Raw genomic sequence first — 18768 nt, 5'->3', positions numbered from 1 at the left:
GACTGTTGTTCAACATGAAAGTAACACTCAAACTCTCCCCGCATTACCTTCCCCTAGGATGGTCTCAGCTAGTTTTCTGTTGTTTTCCATACAGAAGAAGGGAATCCTGAAGACTGGGGGCACACTCTACTGGTGCTCTGCTACTGTGCCCTGGCACTGTGCTCAGTGCCATTTACTTTGTGCCCAGCTCCAACTTGCACTTGGTCTGAGCTGAGGAAGTTGTTTTTATTTAGGTTAGTAAAGCGGGAGAGTATCCCCCAACACTTAGGAGAGACATAGATGGAAAGAAAGGGCTAGGGGTGCTGCTCAGTGGTAGAACGCCTGTCTACTTTGTGCAAGGCTCTGGGTTCCATCCCAGCACCACAAAAAGAAAGCAATTGGGTCGGGGGGAGGAAACAAATACTTATACATCCTGAGGAGGGGACCACACAGAGGTCAGGAGCACAAGAGAAGACAGACAGACAGACAACTTGTGGACAAATGGCTTTCTTGAGTCTAGGGCATTATCTAAACAGGTTTCCCAGGGCCAGGGAGATGGCTCAGTGGAATAAGTGCTTCCCTGGCAAGCACAAGGGCCTGAGTTCAATCCCTGGTTCTGCCCCCCCCCAAAAAAAATAAATACACAGGTTTCCCTTGAATCTAATTGGTATGCAGGTGGCACAGGTCTCAGGAGGTCCCACTGAAGGAGAGAGGATCACAGTTGCCTATCTGCACTTATGGGGATATGGGGTCGATGGGACCAGCCACACAGGCTGTATATAAGTGTCTGAGAGGGACATCTTGGTTGCTGATAGTGACAAACAAAGTGAGGCCCCACATGGAACCAAATGAAGCTCCATTCCTGGTGTGACAAAGTTCAGGTCCTATTCAGATGGACGTGGCAGCAGCATAAAATGATAAGAGTGCACTCTAGTGGTGAGTCCTGGGGCAAGAGCACCTTTTCTTGGAGGGGTGCCGGGCACCAGAGGCAGGGCCTTGTGCTTGCTGGGCAGGATCTTATGCCACTGAGTGATCTCCCTGGCTGGAGCAGCAGCCGCCAGGAGGAAGTAGCCCTTGGTCCTCCCCAGCACCAGCCTCAGTGACCTCTGGCAGGATGTTCCTGTGCCCCTCCCCTGTGAGTGTCCTAGGTTTTCTTTTTCTTTTTCTTAATATATTTGGTTGTTACAGGGTCTCACTACACAGCTCAGACTTATAGTGATCTTCCTGTTTTTCAGCCTCCCCATTGCTGGGATTACAGGTGTGTGCCACTATGTCCAGACTCTGGCAGGCTCAGCCTGTCCTGGCGCCAGGGATCGCACCACAGGCCCTGGGCTTGCCTAAGCTCGGTTAAGCAAACGCTGAGCTATCTCGGCTCCCCCCCACTTTTTTTTTTTTTTTTGAGGAACCTGGGATTGAACTCAGACCCTTGCGCTTGCCAGGAAAGCACTTATTCCACTGAGTCATCTCCACAGTCCCTCCCTCCTCCTTTTTTTCCTAGGCTTTCTTCTCTGCCTGTCCTTAGACACTCTTCAGTGGGGTGTCGTGAGCAAGTTCTCTGTCAGCACCCACCACGCTCTGGGCATGATGTCCCTGTTATATGCAGCCCATGTGGTGGCCCCATTGACCCACATCATGCCTCATTCCTGGTGTGACAAAGTTCAGGTCCTGTTCAGATGGACATAGCAGCAACATAAAATGCTAAAGTTCACTCTAGTGGTGAGTTCTGTCTCTCCACCTTCTGCCGTACAGTAGTTACCCAGGTGTACCCAGACTGGCGGGTCCATAGCCTGGCCTGGTACTGGGAAGCCAGTGGTGTCTTGGACAGTAAGCACTGGGACCAGGACCCTCTTGGTGCCTGCAGGGGGACCAGGATGGAGGAGTGGCTGGTCCATTTCCTCAGCAGTCAGGGCTGAGTTTTGCACCTGCAGTGTCGGATGTCATGGCTGCTGGAATCCCAGGTTTCTAATAGCAAGGATCTGTATCTTGGCACAGTATCCTGTGTTCTCACCACTGCCATGGCTCTTCTTGGGCTGGAGGTGCACAGTGAGCAGGAGACACAGTGCTGGCAGCTGTGTGGGTGCACAGCCTGGCATCCCAGGGACTGGAGAGCTGGTGCCCACGGGAGCCTGCCTTCTGCTTGGCAGCCCAGTCGTACCCTAGCTGGGGTTAACAGGCAGTGCTGTGTGACTGTGTTCTGTGTTCTGCCCCCAGAGCCTCCCACCTGCTCCCCTGACCAGTTTGCGTGTGCCACTGGTGAGATCGACTGCATCCCTGGGGCCTGGCGCTGTGACGGCTTCCCTGAGTGTGATGACCAGAGTGATGAGGAGGGCTGCCCGGTGTGCTCGGCAGCCCAGTTCCCGTGTGCGCGCGGCCAGTGTGTGGACCTGCGTCTGCGCTGCGACGGCGAGGCTGACTGCCAGGATCGCTCTGATGAGGCTGACTGTGATGGTAAGGCCCACCTTGGCAGCCTGCCACCTACCTAAGTGGCTGCCACACCCAGGCTGTGCCAAGGCCACTTGCCCTGTCTTCCTGGATGGGGAGTTTAGGGGTCCATCCAGCCCCCACTGAATAGAAGCTCCAATAGAAGCTCCACAAAATCTCCACTTGGAGGGAGAAGCCAGGTCTTCCACAGCCTGGGAGGGAAGGCAAGGTCAGCTTTAGGCTCAACAAGGACTGCTGCCGTCTGGCCGCATCTGTTCACTGGGCATCGGACTTGAAGGCAGACTCGGTGTGCCTCCCCTCCCTGCATTCAGTCAGGAATTTGGCAGAGGACCCAGCTGAATCCCATAGTCGGCTTTCTGTGACTCACACTCTGGTAAACCCCCATCCTAAACAGCGGTGCCATATTCCACTGAGCAGCCTGAAATAATGCTTACTACCCAGACCCGCTTTCACCAGCAGGGTCGTCTTAGAGATCTTGAAAATTGTACTCTTCTGTACTTGCTATGAATCCCCCTTTGATTGAGAACCCACATGTCAGCATCATGGTCCCAGAACCGCCCACGGAACTGTGGTCCCCCTTACTGCCTCTCCAAAAACCACGAGGTCCTGTTCTTACCTAACTCAGGTGCTCTCTGGTTATTGTCCTCCACCACCTTTTGTGGTAAGCAGATGTATAAGTCAGGGCCTGGGAGTGATCTGTAGAGCTGCAATTAAGTCTTTGCAGCTCACCAACCCTCTGAGAATTTGGGAGAGGCTATGGACCACAGGCCAGATCTAGCCTGCTGCTTATTTCTGTAAATAAAGCTTCATTGGCATCAGCCAAGCCCACTCGCTCATTTACATATTGGCTGCTGTCATGCTAAAACAGGAGAGCTGAGTAGTTGGCTACAGAGCCCAAGAATTCACTACCAGGCCCTTTATGGGAGGGTCTGCCCAGGAACCCTGGCCCAGCAGCAGCTTTTGGCCAGGATGTCAGGATCACAGGAGCTCTTAGAAGCCACCTCTCGTCACCATACCATGTTCTTCCTTGTGTGGGATGTGGCCACAATGATAGGCCTCCTGCAAGCTCAGTCTCAGTGTTTCTCCCCGCTCAGTCACCAGCAAGCCACCCTTCCCATGAGGGGACTGGGCCCTGGTCTCCTGTTCTCAGAGGAGGCACCTGGAGCAGGACGGGTGGGGCGTCAGAGAGGCTTGCAGTGCCGGCTGATGCTCGAGTTCTAGCGCTGCCTTTGCGGTGGTGCCATGGCCCCTGCCTGCTGGCGTCTGGGTGCAGTGAAGGAGGCGGCTGTCAGTGCCCATCCTGCTCACTCTCCTCCTCCCAGGAGTGGGGCCAGGCTGCATAGCTCCCTGCATGGCTGCTTCTGCCTTCTCAGGGCTGTGCTTGCGCCCCCGCCTGCCACTGTGCACCCCACCCTCTGTACACTAGGGAGGTGAGGCCCTTCCTAGAGGACCTCACCCTACTACTTCCCCAGGAGCCTGGCAAGACCTGAGGTCAAGGGTTGTCTTCTTTGCTCTGTGCATGCCGGACCCAGGGTAATGTCCAACAGATGCCTTGTGGGGCAGGTGGGCCTTTGTGGTCTCCTCTCTGTTGGTCCCCACACTGGCATTGCCCAGAACTTGGGACAGAGAGGGTCATGGGATGGTAGAGATAGGGTTTGTCATGACTGCTTTGGTCCTGTCCTAGAAAGGAGTCTGTCTGTTGGCTGTTTGTGACTGGGCCTTGGGGCAGGGTGGGGCCAGAAGAGCTGGTGGCCCTCTGGCCTCCCTGAACTTGTGGCCCCTCCCTCACAGCTGTCTGCCTGCCCAACCAGTTCCGGTGTGCCAGTGGCCAGTGTGTCCTCATCAAACAGCAGTGTGACTCCTTCCCTGACTGCATGGACGGCTCCGATGAGCTCATGTGTGGTGAGCCAGCTTCTCGCAGGGATGGGGTTGCCCCACACAGGTTTCCTCCCCCAACAGTGTGGAGTCTTGAGGGAGGACATGTGCTCTGGGCACGCCTGGACTGCTGGGTGCACTTGGCCTTCAAGAGGCAGTAACTGGGGACAGTGGGCATATAGGAACCCACTGTAGAGTCTGCTTAGGTGGGGACCTGCCTTGTAGGGGGCAGGGGGCTGCCCATCAGCCAGGCTTCCGCCATGGGGAGCTCACTTTGTAGCATCTGTCCTGGGGCAGGTTGCACCCCACAGTCTGAGGAGGAGCAATGTGCGCATGTGTCACACACGCACACACGTACACACACATGCATAGCACACATGTCTCATATACTTACTTCATCTCTACCCCTTGAATGGCCTGACCTGTGCAGTGAAGGGTACAGGGATTAGAAGACAGGTGGCCAGGGCAGTCAGGGAAGGAAGCTCTGAAACGTCTCAGGCAGGATGGGAGCTGGATAGGAGGTAGGAATCTATGGACGTGTCTGGGAACGTGGCTGCTCTATCTACTTCAGGGGACCTGGGAGATCACTGAGGCAGGAGCGGGAGAAGCATTGGGGAAGGGTACAGATTTCCCCGTGGAGTTCATGGACGCTTGGGGCTCCTTACCAGCCCAGATCAGGCACCTTGTGTGCTGTCTCTGAGCATGGCCTGGGAGGGATGGCAGAGCCAGGGCCTACCAGAGTCCCCTGCTCTTCCATTTGGCAGCTTTCCAGTCCAGAGATGGGGTAGGAATCTATGCTCAGGCCTCTAGTGGGACTGTGGGCTCCGTTGTGTCAGCTGATGTGTGTCCCCAGAGCCAGCAGTCCCTTTCCCATCCCTCCAGGTTGAGTCTTCTGGGAGGGACCACGCAGATGTCCACAGGGTCACTGGGCCAGTCAGTGGCAAGGTGAACATGATCAGCCAGTTAGTTGATCCTGGACTCTGCACATGCTTTTTGTGCTCTCGAGGCCTCAGTGGTGGACTGGCCAAGTGCCCGCCAGGCAGTCCCCTGTCCCACACCTGCAGCCCAGTGGCAGCTCTGCACACCCTGCTTCAGGGGCCTCTTGACTGACCTCTGTCACATACTTGACACCTAGGCTATCTGGGGCACTCATTTCTGGCCACCAGTGAGGGCCCCTGACAAAGATGTGTGTCTTAGTTACTTTTCTCTCATTGCTGGGACAAAATACCCAACATCCAAAGTTAAAGGGGAAAAAAGTTTATTTAGCTCAAGGTTTCAAGTCCATGATGGGCTGCTTTCAAGGTAAGGTGGCAGAAAGGCAACAGAATTCATGGCAGCAGAAGATAGCGCAAAGAGACCTTCACAGTGTCTTGTCTTTTGGTTCCTTTATCTTTTGGTCTCTTTTTTTTTTTTTTTTTTTTTTCTGTTTTCTTTTTTGATACCAGAAATGGAACTCAGGCCCCTGTGCTTGCCAGGCAGGCTCTGTTCAGCCTTAGCTATCTCCCCAGCCCCTGCTCCTTTATCTTACCTAGACTATCAGGATTAGGGTGGTCCCAAATTAATCAGTGAACTGATTCACTAAGCACATACCCGTAATCCCAACATTGTATACACTAGATTGAGCCACTGCTGAAGAAGCCCTATAATCTACCTACAACCATGTAAGGCTTGGGGGGGGAGGCATCAAACACAAGCCATAACAGTGTGTGAGTGTGTTCACAGACCCTCAGGAAGGAGGCAGGGGCAGCCAGGCGAAGGAGGGAAGGTGGGCATTGTAGAGCGGGTCAAGGATCAGTGGGCAAAGGTCCTGTTTGAATGCCTTCCCCAGGCCCTCCCCCTCTTTTCTCCCACCTATTCCCATGGATGCTAAGGCTAGGGCGGAGCCAGTCCCTTCCCATGCCTCACAGGAGGGACCATCCCTTGGAGGCTGACGTGGCCATCTCTCTCCCTGTCGTCTGGCAGAAATTACCAAGCCACCCTCTGATGACACCCCGGCCCACAGCAGCGCCATCGGGCCTGTCATCGGGATCATCCTCTCACTCTTTGTCATGGGCGGGGTCTATTTCGTCTGCCAGCGTGTGGTGTGCCAGCGCTACGTGGGGGCCAATGGACCCTTCCCACACGAGTATGTCAGCGGGACCCCCCACGTGCCCCTCAATTTCATAGCCCCAGGTGGCTCACAGCATGGTCCTTTCCCAGGTAAGTGTGCACAGGCTTGGGCAGAGACGGGTGCCTTGGCTAGGCAGTGTGTGTGGGAGAGGGATGCAGCTCTGATGCCCCCCTGGGCTATGTGACAGACATCGCAGATCAGTCACTGCACTCAGGCCTTCCTGCAAGCCCCTGCTTGGCATCTGCATCTTAGCACAGAGCCTGCGTGCTACAGCCTGTCCTTTGGCTTTGGAAGTATAGGGAAAACTCTGTGGACTTGGCCTTCAGCATTCTTGTGGGATGTTCCCTGATTTGTCCTCAAAAACATATATCCCCTAGAAATGGAAACCAGGTGCAGCTGGGCACTCTCTAGCACCGAAGGAGCTGCTCCATGTGACAAGCAGTTTTGTCTGGAATGTAGTGTGGACTGTGGTGGAGCAGTTATACTTACAAGCTGCCTCCTCACCAGGAGTGTAGGTTATGTGCCCAGACGCCCAGAGGGACATACCACAAGGCTGAGTCCTGCCAGGTCATATGTGTGTTCAAGGAGGTGGGGTCAGTGGGTGGTGTGTCCTGTGGTGTCCCTGTGACGGTGGAAAGTTTGCCTGAGCTCCAGGGCCATAGTGGCTGATGCTCTGGACCTGCCCATCCCCGGGTTCCCTCTCTTGTCCTGTTCCACCCAGTGCACCCCCACCACAACGCTGGGGTAGGGGGGATGGGTGAGGGGTTTCTCAAGAGCTTCTGGAAGCTCATGTTGGTGGCAGCATCACTGTCATACAGCCTCCAGAGAAGAGAATGGGCCCACGTCTGTGCCTGGCATTCTCTGAGCAGAGCCCCTACCAGGATGCTTCCTGAAGGCCCATGTTCCCCTTGTGGGGAGGTGCTGTCTGTCTCCCTGTCTCATAGCGGAGACTTGGAAAGCCTGAACTGGTGGCCTGCAGCAAGCAGGGTGTCCTGGATACTTTTCTGTCATTGCTGAGACAAAATACCTGATGCTCTCTATTAAGTAAGGAAAGATATATTTAGCTCACGGTTCGCAGAAGTTTCAGTCCATAATCAGTTGACTCCAAGGCAAAGTGGCATAGGGGCGACAGTTCATGGCAGTGGAAGACAAAAGTGACAAGAGCAAAGTGGAAGGAATGTGAGAGAAGATGCTTTCTGTCCTTTATATTGTATTGTTTGTATTGTGCTACCCACCCTAGGGTGGGTGTAGAACTCACACCCTTACTCCTAGCACTAGAAAATGAGTCAGTCACAAACTCTAGGTTCAGCTGCCTCTGAAAAGTGCCCCCTCATGACTGCATGAGCTTCGGGGGGGACATCTAGACACAAACCGTAACACAGGGACATGTATCAGATAGGACTTACCACCCAGTACAAATCTCTCGGGGAGTAGGAGCAGAGCCAGGGCTGTGTCTGACCCACCTTGTTCCCTCTCCTGGAAAGGCATCTCCTGCAGCAAGTCCATGATGAGCTCTGTGAGCTTGATGGGGGGCCGGAGTGGTGTGCCCTTGTATGACCGGAACCACGTCACTGGGGCCTCATCTAGCAGTTCGTCCAGCACAAAAGCCACGCTGTACCCACCGGTGAGTGGGGTGGTGGGACTCGCTCTGGCCTCTGCATCAGTGCTGGCTGGGGAGCCTTCCTGGGACCTTAGAATTTCTAGACCTAGTCTACCACAGAAAGGAATAGTGAGGTGTTGTTTCCCTGTGTGCAACCTTTTGGTTTTTCTTTTTCTTTTTTTTTAATATTTATTTATTTTTATTACATTTATTTATTTGTGTGTGTGTGTGTGTGTGTGTGTGTGGCCAGCTCAGCCCACCAGGGGGCGAGGCTGGCTGGCATGTGGTGCTGGGGGATTGAACCGCGGTCCCTGTGCTTTGCCAAGCTTGTTTCAAGTAGGTGCTTTAGACCACTGAGCCATCTCTCCAGCCCCCTTTTGGTTTTTTCTTTAATGGTGTTGCTTGGTTTAGAAAACCCTTGTTTGAGTGGGTGTGGTGGTGTATACTTGTCATCTTAGTACTCAGGAGGCTGAGGCAGGAGGATCTCAGAGAGTTTGAGGCTAGCCTTAACTACATATTGAGTTCAAGCCTAGCCTGAACTGCATAGCAAGACCCTCTCTCAAAAAATGAGGTAGGGGGCTGGTGAGATGGCTCAGTGATCTAAAGCACCTACTTAGAACAAGCTAAGCTAAGCAAAGCACAGGGACCACGGTTCAATCCCCCAGCACCACATGCCAGCCCGCCCCACCCCCCTGGTGGGCTGAGCTGGCCATACACACACTAACTAACTAACTAAATAACTAAATAACTAAATAAATAAAAATGAGGAAAAAGGAAACCCTTTTTTGTTTTGGACAGTCTGGAAACCATCTAGTAATACACAGAACTGAAGGCTTATACCCACTTCGCCAAGGGTTATCCAGGTGGTGGTTTTGCTCTGCACCCTGGCTTTTCTTTGCAGGGCCTGAGCCCTCCATGCGGCCCTGCTGGGGCTGTAGTCTGCGAGCTTCCTTTGGTCCTCCCCACCAGGATCTCCCTGCGTTTCCATTCTGGGCCTTGCCAGTTCCCAGAGATGGGCAGTTACTTCCTCAAGGATAGATACAGTGAATTTTTTGGCTAAAACACTCCCTGGAACTTTCAGCCCCCCAAGTCAGTGAGGAACTGGTCTACAGAAAAGTGATTTTAGAGTGAAGCATTAATAACCTCCTTCCTGGGGCTGGCTGGGAGAACTCCATTTCTGAGAGCACAGCCCAAGTAGGCTTGCTGCACATGTGGAGCTGTGTGTACCGTAGTCCTCCCTAACCATGGTCACCCAGTGTGTGCCTGAACCCACGGGGAATACCAAACCCACACACAGCGTGTTTTTCCTATGCACATGGACCTGTGTGATAAAGTTAGTTTAACATTAGGCGCAATAAGAAATTAGCAGTGACTAATGATAAACCAGAACAATTACAGCGATGTGCTGTAATAACTTGTGTGAATGTGGTCTCTCTGTCTCTTAAGAGAGTCAAGACAAATACTAATATTTTTAGACTGTGGTTAACCACAGGTAGCTAAATCCACAGAAAGCAAAACCACAGCCCGGGGGGCCTTTGTGTTTAAACACTGGGGTCAGACTTTGAACACACTGTAAGCCCTTTATTTTTCCCAAGTCCAAATCTTCCTGCAGCCTGATGTTCTTCTAAGGTGAGAACAGCTCTGGCTGAGAGCTCCTGGGCCCCCGCCCAGAAGCCCCACCTCCCCAGGGCTGCCCTTCTCACCTCCCTTTGCCTGTTGGCTCCTCCCATTGCTGCTGGCCGGCCCTAAGGGAGGGGACGGAAGAGGGCCTTATCTCTGGGCTGCAGGCAGGAACTGGAAGCTCCAGGGCTTATGCTTTTAGGGGCAAAGAAACCCAGAGCCAGAAGCCTAGAGTTGAGACTACCCCATTGCACCTGTGTGCCTGCTGCTACGCCGCGCTGTGCCCCGGAACCATCTGGGGTACCAGGGCTCCGTGTGCCCCGTCACTGCCAGCGGATGCATAAGGAACTCCAGAAATCACTTTCGCCCTCCCTAGGCTTGGCTGAGAGCTGGCTCCTTGCTCAGCAGAAAGGCCTGGCACTGACCAGCCAGCTGTTTAAGTACTTCGTTGTTTGGCCATACAGTTCGCTCAAAGTGGATTTTAGCATATTCACAGATGTATACAACCAGAGTTGACTTTTGTTTTGTTTTGAAATGGGGTTTTGCTACCCAGGTCAAACTGGCCTTGAACTCACTATATATCTAAAGCTGGCCTCAAACTTTCAATAATCTTTCTGCCTCAGCCTCCCAAGTGCTGGAATTAGACATGCCACACACCCAGCTTCATGGTTGATTTTAGAACATTTCCACCCCTCACCAAAGAAGCTCTGTATGCAGCCATTTATTTTAAATCAGCCCAGCCTGTTGCTAGTAGCAGCCTCTTCTGAGTGCTTGCGCAGCCCCCATCACACCTGCACGTATGAAGGTCCTGACCCTCATTCCTCACAAGGAGCCTAGGAGCTCTGTGGAACCTCTACTCTGTGTCATTCCTTGCAGGGGGGAGAGCCAGCCTGTCCCAGTACTCCCGGCTCTGCCTCGCCTATTGTGCCACCCTCCTTTTTCTGTGTCACGGGCAGGATGACCCCATTCTGAGTGCTTGGATCCCCGCAGGTCCCCTCATGGGCCATGGGCCCCTTTGTGTTAGCGCAGTAGCCTCCATAGGGGGGCACTTCCTCTTCCTGCCAGTAGGGGGCACACCAACAAGTCTTTCCCTGTCAAACTTCAAGTAACCTAGGGGAAAAATGAAATTATGTTGAAATTTTTTTTTTTTTTCGGAACCAGAGATTGAACTCAGGGCTTTGTGCTTGCCAGAGAAGCTCTTATTCTACTGAGCCATCTCCCTGGCCCCAGTTTTATTTTCTTAGCAGGATTTGTTCATCTCCTTTTGATAATGTGTTGCTCACAGTGCTTTCAAAGTTTGTTCATATGTGTTGATAGGTAAATGAAGACATTTTAAGGAAATTAGCCCATTACTGGGATATATGTTGAAAATATTTGTTTCCCAGTTTTTTGTCTTTTCCTTTGGGTTCTAGTATTTTTGCCATTTATACAATGAAATGATTCATCTTTGCTTTTATGGTATCCAGTTTTTGGGTCATGTTCAGAAAGGCCTTCTCTACGTTGAACATAAAAATCAGTTTCTTAGCTGCATGTGGTGGTGCGCACCTATAATCTCAGGATTCTAAGAAGCTGAGGTAGGAAAATTACAAATTTAACCCAGCCTAAGCAGCTTAGTGATTTAATGAAGCCCTGTCTCAAAATAAAAGAATCTCATCAACTCAGGCCAGGATGGGGGAGGAGGGGTATGGACAGAACCACCTCCCTGCAGGTAATACTTGGGGCAGGTGGGTGGGTGGAGCTGCATGGCCCTGGGAGGCTGGAATGACTCTGCCCGGCTCTCTGCAGATTCTGAACCCGCCGCCATCCCCAGCCACAGACCCCTCCCTGTACAACATGGACATGTTCTACTCTTCAAACATTCCAGCCGCCACCAGGTCATACAGGTAGGAGCCGCCTAGCCCTTCTGTGCTGGGGAGGGGGTCTTGTCCTTATGCTATCAGCTCCGGTCCAGCCCTTCCCTTGCCTTCCTGGGTCACCTCCTATGTGAGGCCCATGAGGCCAGTGTCTTGTGTTCACAAGCCAAGTGAACCCCATATTCTGAAGGGCTTCCTTGGGTAGCTCTGGGGAACTCTGTAAGCTGGGACGGTGCCCTAGAGCTGCAGGCCTTGAAGTATGTCATCAGAGGTATTCCCACCCCTCCCTCTGTCCCTTCACAGGACAGGCCAGAGCCCAGTAGCTTTTTGCCTGGCCATGATGGATGGACCTTTTATAGAAGTAAGATCCTTGCTTCTTGCTTGTTGTGGCCTTGGCCTGTTTGAGCCCAGGAACCCCAAGGCCTGCTTAGCCTGACCCCAGCCTTCAAGTTGCTTATATCAGGGTTACAGACACTGTCCCATCAGAGGAGGATCCCTATGAGAATGCCAAGTAAGGGCCAGCCAGATACCTCAGCAAACAAGCAGATTAAAGCACCTGCTTAGGCAGACACAAGGACCGAGGTTCGATCCCTGGCGTGCCTTGCTGGCTCCTCCCCTGGGGTGTGCTGAGATGGGAATTGAGACTGGGCTTGGTGGTGAGTGCCTGTAATCCCAGCGCTTGGGAGGCTAAAAACAGGAGGATCACCATGAGTCTGAGCTGTGTAGTGAGACTCGGTAGACCCTGTACTAAATACATTAAATTTTTTTTTTAAAGAATGCCAAGGAGAAGCAGGTCCAGAGGCATGGTGGTCTATGGGCAGGATGGGCCCCCTGACCTTTAACCCTTTACCCCATCTCACCCCCAGAGAGCACTCACTGGACAGGGTGGGTGGAGTGAACCCAGGCCAGTGCTCTGGCACCCTTAACCTTGAGTCCCTAGAATAGCAAGACCTTCTGAGATGGTGCTGCCTGCCATCTAGTGGCAGTTTGGGGAACTCCTGGATTAGAAAACAATCTCCTAGTCTGAGTGCTGGAGCTGGGATCTGAGGCCTTAGGCACAGACCCACCTCCGTTTCCAGGGTCCCCTCCCTGCTCAAGGACTTGCAGCGGCTCCCTCGTGCTGTAGCAGCACAGCCACCCTCCGTCGCTCTTCTCAAGCTGTCTCCATCGTGGTAGCCCTGCCTGCCCTGTCCCCAGAGTTGTCACATTGTGCCAGGCAGGCCAGTCTCCTGTCATACCTGTGCCCTTGTTCATGCTCACTCTGTCTTCCGGCTACCTACCTGGGTGTGTCTTGGGCCTACCTGCCAGCTCTGCCTTCCCCCCACATCGTGCATCCTTGCCAGGGTGGGACGGGGCTCTGAAATACAATGAACCCCCACTCCCACCTCGGGTCACACAGTGCGTTACTGGCTTTCTGGGCTGTAACTAGATGCAGAGAGCCTCCAGGAGGCTAGAAGATACCGCCCAGGGCCTAGCTGCTGGAGTCCAAAGTGGAACCATTTGAGGCCTATGATCTCCAGCAGAAATAATATTGTGGCCACATACTGCTTCCAGCACCTTCCAGGCAGAAACTCATTTACTCCTCACAAGTCAAGCCCCTCATGGGGCTGTTTCATCCTCACTTATCAGTGAGAAACAAGCTCAGAGAGTTTAAGTAATCAGTCACTGCCCAGGGCTAGCCCTGTTCTCCTGCATCCTGAGGCTCCGATTTTTGTAGGGCCTCAAGCTCACCACGCAGGTGCAGGTCCACCTCTCAGTCTGGGGATGTTGAGGCTCAGCACTACTCAGCTGGGCTGAGTGCTGAGTCAGGCCTGCCTCCTCCAGAGCTCGCTGATGGACAGGCCACTGCAGAGCCCCAGTGCATGCTGGGGCAGATGTGTACAAGTGCCTCCTCATCTTTATCTGTCCTCTTCAGGCCCTATATCATTCGAGGCATGGCACCGCCGACGACACCCTGCAGCACAGATGTGTGCGACAGTGACTACAGCGCCAACCGCTGGAAGGCCAGCAAATACTATCTGGATTTGAACTCAGACTCAGACCCATACCCACCCCCACCCACCCCCCACAGCCAGTACCTGTCAGCAGAAGACAGCTGCCCGCCCTCGCCTGTCACTGAACGGAGCTACTGCCACCTCTTCCCACCCCCGCCGTCCCCCTGCACGGACTCATCCTGACCTTGGCCGGCCCACCCCGGCCTCTCTGCGCCCCTGTAAATATTTTTAAATATGAACAAAGAAAAAATATATTTTATGATTTAAAAAATAAATATAATTGGGATTTTAAAAACATGATAAATGTGAATAGTGATGGGGGTGGGCAGGGCTGGGAAAACTTTGTACAGTGGAGAAAATATTTATAAACTTAATTTTTTTTTAAATGTAACTGCCATTTTTTTTGTGCCCTGTATGCTTGAGTTGAGTGTTCCCATGGAGTGCAGCCCAGTCCCTGGATGGCTGTTGTGTGCTTGTCTTTTGGTGTACCTGTGTCCCTCTTAAGTTCCCTGGAGGCCCTGGAGGGCTTTGAGCTTGATTTGAGGTTCAGCCCTTGCTGTTTTCAAATTCTCAAGTATTGAGATCGCAACCCTGTGTGTTCTTTCTGCACTCAGTGTTATCCCTGGTTTGGAGGCTGTCCCTTGGTCTGTGTTATCTGCCATCTTGTCCTCTTATGTGCTGGCTGAGGGATGCCACCTACTGAGGAGGGGGAGCCAGAGTTCTCCTGATCCCTCTGTGTAGACCCCACTGGATGGGGCTACCAAACTCACTCTGCCGATCTCCACTTGTCTTGTGGCAGGGAGGGATCTGTCCCCTTGTCCCCAGAGGCAGTCAGCAAAAGAAAGCCTGAGGTCCATATGTGTGCCCTTGGATGCTATGAAGGAGAGAAAGAAGGCCTAGTGCTTGCAGAAATGTGTGTGTGCGTGCGTGCGTGGGTGTGTGTCCCACCCTGGGAAGAGATGGAGAAGTAATGTCATGGTCATGTGCATCTTCAGAAGGAATGCCTGCCACATCTCCGGGAAGGGCTGACACCCCTGCACCCCTGCACCCCTGCACCCCAGCACTGGGAAACGAGATCAGCACAAGGACATACTTGCTGCTAGTGCGGCTCCACTTAAGAGCCAATACATGGTGGGGCATGCCTGTAATCCCAGCACTCGAGATGCTGAGGCAGGAGGATTGCAGGGAGTTCAAGGCCAGCCTGAACTCTATGGTGACCCTGTTCCAAAAGAACCAAAGTCCAGAGAGGAGCTAAGTGCTGAGCAAGCTTCCTGGCCTAACCTTAAAGTTGAGCCCTTGACCTCTGCCAAGGAGGCTTCAGTTGTAGATGAAAGTAACAACAGCTGAGGCAGGAAGAGCGACTCCTCAACAGCATCCCCACTGAGGACCCTGGAACACATGGATGCTGTGGGTGGCTGCACCCCATGGAGGACAGTTGGAGCCCAAAGCCTGCAGTACCTGAACCTTTGGGGTCTTGCTCCCCTGGTACCTGACTGTCCAGGCATTCCTGGAGATGATGGTCAGCATCACAGTGAGGGGACAGGCCAGCTTGTTGGTGCAGCCATCAAGTCAGCTGGGACCCAGGATATGACCCAGTGCCCAAGCACTTTTTTATTTTCCCTTGTTTTTGGTCCCAGGAATCAAACTTAGGACCTTGGACTTGCCAGGTAGGCATAGGACTGCTGAGCTATATTCCTGGTCTCTTAAGCACTTGATGAGCAACACAGTGGGATCTTCTTCAGGGGCTGGCTGCACCTCTGCTGAAGTCCTCCTGGTGGCCCAGATGTTACTGAGGGGAAACATACGGGTTCCAAAAGGTAGTGCATGTGGAAAAGCCCCGTATCATTGCTGGGAGTCCCTGGTAAATGGAAGCTGTTACCTATTCGAGCTCAGAGAGGCAATGGGCTGGTTCGTGCTCACTGCCAAAACCAGAAGAGCCAGGGGCCCCAGAGCTCTTGGGCTCTTAGGCTAGGCCTTGTTCCGTACCACAGAGCAGGCTTGGTCTCTTGAGCACCCCAAACCTCTGGCCCTTTTGGTGGGGCCATGTGCCCTGCGATGGTGGAGTCTCTACCCGAGCATCCACCAAGGCCTACTGCCTCAGAGACAGTGTATCACAAGGTTCTCTCGGGTTCATTCTGTCTATCCAGCCATCACTTCATCCAGTCTGTGGGGCCCTTGTGGAAGACCACTGGGACTGCTCTCCTTAAAAGGCCACTTTGGCTAATTCTTGCCCTAATTCCATGTATAGATATGTACAGAACTGCCCAGGATGACCCCCTACACCCTCATTTGGCCTTCAGCAGTGCAAACAGGTCTAGTGGAGGCCCTGATGTGGAGCCTTTGAGGTAATGCACAGGTCAGTGGTGACCCGCTTATAGCTCCCTACTACTAAGTATGAGCTGGGCTGAGAGACGCCAAGCTGCCTAGGAATGAGCCTCAAGAAAGAGGCTGTGAAGACCTAGGGTAAGAAGGCCAGACATCAAAGCCAAGGCAACTGACCAAAAGCACAAGACACTTCTTCAAACTGTGTTCATGCAGCGGCCTCCAAACTCAGAGGCTACCTGTTACCAGAACCAGAATCTCGTGCTCTTGTCTGCATCTCTCTCCCTGCGTATTGCGGAGGTGCTATTCTGCCTCCTGCCTAGCCCAGCTCACGGAATTCACACAGGTCCCACCACTCTCACAGTCACTCAACCCCAAGCCACTCCCCTCTTCACAAATTAATAAAACCAGGGGCTTAGTCCAGTTAGCCATTGCTTCAACAAGACTTAGGATCCCCTTGGCTGCCCCAAAACTGCAAATATGTATTTGTCTCTTTACCATAGGTTGCACTGAAAGTGGTAGATCAGAATTTACTTACTGGAATTCCAGTAACTTTTCCCTGGGATTACAAATATAAGCTCCTCTGGACTTTGAGAAGGCCGGAACCCACTCTCTATAGGCCATGGCAACAGTCAGGCAAGGGGTGGGTAAAGAGTGGCATGGTACCCTATGTGATTGGGGAGGGGAGTTGCTATTCACAGCCTGTCAGATTAACAATATTCCTTAGTTATTGTGGTCAAAGCAGGTTTGCAATCTCCAAACGAGGGTATAGTAAAGGCTAAATAAAAGAGGTAAATGGAATGATTTTTAGGGGTCCAAGAGGATCAAAGCCTTCTGACGGGCTGGGGAGATAGCTTGGTAGCATAAGCAGCTGTCTGGCAAGCTGAAGGACCTGGGTTCAATCTCTGGTACTACATGCTGTGCCGGCCCCTTCCCCACCCCAAACCAGGCATGGTGGCACATACCTGTAATCCCGCACTGGGGCAGCTAAAAACAGGAGGATTACTCTTGAGTCCAAACTGTGTAGTGAGACCCTGTATCAACAACTGATAGGTTCTGGCCCTGGAAAGCCCTCTCACACAATTCGAGATTCTCATGGGCCTAAAACCAAGACCTTGTCTGGGTGGCCCATATTTATTTTAGTTATCAGAAGAAGGGAAGGGGATACTCCAGAAGGGTGAGACCACTCAAGGACTTCTCCAAGGAAGGTATTAAGTTAATCCACCCAGAAGTGACCTGCGCGAGGCGACAGTCTATCTAGTTGAGGTTGCATCCAGGTGTCCTTGGCTGTGGCACTGTCCTATCCTGGGAGGCTTTCGGATTTCATCCAGCATTCCAGGCCTCAGCAGGGATCAGTGACTCACCGAGGGTCACTTGCTAGGCGTCTGCTGCCCATTTCTAGACCAGGAGTCTAGGCCTTTGGCAGACTTACAAGTAAGCATGAAAGCCAATTATTAATTTAAATCCTCAGAGCTCTGCTCTGTGTGTTAACTGTACCATTTGGCACCAGATACCAGAGGGCTCTTCACGCCTTTCCCTGCCTGTGCAGTCAGTTAGGAGGAGCCACTGCCCCAGCCCTCTCCCCTAGGAGTTGAACCCCTCTGCTCCTCTTGTATCTGTACAGCAAGTTCAGCCTGGCTGGGGAGGAGGTACCTCCCTTCCTGCAAAGGCCTTTAATAGCTAGAGCAGGAAGGAAGGGAACCACTGGGCTCATTAATCACAGCAAGCTTCTGGGGCCCTTCATCTCCCACCAGAGCCCCTGTCTGGCTCCTTCCTTCCAGGGTCAGCACCTCTTGGCCCAACCCAGCACAAGCTGGACAGCAGGCTACTGGACATGAGCCTCAGCCCTTGTGGAGCATGTCCTCTGTCAGGGCGGACCTACTCCAGCCCTCGGCTCTGGGCCAGCCCGGAGAAGTAGAGGGAACTGTGTCCTGATGACAGAATAAGAGGAAAAACAATGTCGAGTCTTTTTCTTCAAATTGAATTTAAAGTCTTTCTTCAGAGTTTTCTTATCTGAGCGCATGTGTGAATGAAAACATCCCTTTTTATGAAAGCATGGAATTTGTCTTAAAAACATTACTTAAAAAATAGAGTAAAAATAAAAACATTACTTGATACAATTAACATTAGGCAGCTCTGTGTCTGTAGAGTTTATGGAGTAATAGCTGGGTATCACCAGGACATTGTACAAGGACATTGTTACATTCTCCTCTACTCTGCACATGTCTGAAAATATTAAATGTATGTGCATGAGTTCTTAAGTCTAGATGGATCAAACAGTTAAACATTAAAAGCGAAACCACAAAAGGACTGGAGAAGAGGGTGAGGCTGGTGATCTGTGAAATGTAGACCTTTAGGATGCAGAGGCTGCTCGGTGCCAAGTGCAAAGCTTGCTGGTCATGCCCTGTTCCAGCCCTGTCCCTTGTTCCTCTGCCAACTCACAGGAGATGGGGTGAGCTCTGACACCCGTTCCCACAGGAAGTCCTCCATGATTCCGGGCCGTCCACCTACGTCAGGGGTGCACCACAGCTGGTAACCTATGGAGCCCACTTACCTTAGGTGAGTTCGTATCATCTCATTTAATTGTCGCACACATGTTCCTGTGACCTCCCTGGATCTGGAGTGAAAGAGCCTGAATCAGAAATTGGCAAATCCTTTGATGATGAATTGAATAAAAGAATACATGGGGTTCTCTCTAGGCAGCACACAGATGGCAGGTACCATCCCCTGGCTGTCCCTTCTGCCCCTGGGCCTCTGAAATACCAATTCTTGCCTGGGGGTTCCCGGCAACCTGTCATGCTACCTTGGTAGCTATGATGCTATGACACTTGCTATACATGCTTCACTCTGTCCTTTCTAAAGTATGGGTAGTCCTCCTGCTCAGGAGCTTGCCCTGGCTCCCACCATGTGGGCCTAAACTCCAAATTCCTTTCCTAACTTGTAAAACTTCAGAATTCCCTGATCTATCTCCGT

At 52.4% G+C, this 18768-nt stretch overlaps 1 protein-coding gene across 1 annotated transcript in view; it reads left to right on the top strand.

Annotated features, from left to right (window-relative positions):
- Positions 1 to 13758, top strand: part of Lrp5 (LDL receptor related protein 5) — an 81617-nt gene extending 67859 nt beyond the window's left edge. The window contains exons 17-22 of the mRNA XM_023710590.1: positions 2191 to 2427; positions 4213 to 4323; positions 6259 to 6495; positions 7891 to 8030; positions 11412 to 11509; positions 13395 to 13758. Of these exons, the coding sequence (XP_023566358.1) occupies positions 2191 to 2427; positions 4213 to 4323; positions 6259 to 6495; positions 7891 to 8030; positions 11412 to 11509; positions 13395 to 13656 (1085 nt within the window). The 3' untranslated portion in view covers positions 13657 to 13758. The remainder of the gene's footprint in view (positions 1 to 2190; positions 2428 to 4212; positions 4324 to 6258; positions 6496 to 7890; positions 8031 to 11411; positions 11510 to 13394) is intronic.
- Positions 13759 to 18768: the final 5010 nt, after the last annotated feature.

The sequence above is a fragment of the Octodon degus genome, unplaced genomic scaffold (assembly GCF_000260255.1).
Source record: "Octodon degus isolate 3935 unplaced genomic scaffold, OctDeg1.0 scaffold00018, whole genome shotgun sequence".
Lineage (NCBI taxonomy): Eukaryota > Metazoa > Chordata > Mammalia > Rodentia > Octodontidae > Octodon > Octodon degus.
The sequence above is the reverse complement of the archived record's forward strand: the minus strand, read 5'-3'. Positions and strand labels throughout refer to the sequence as shown.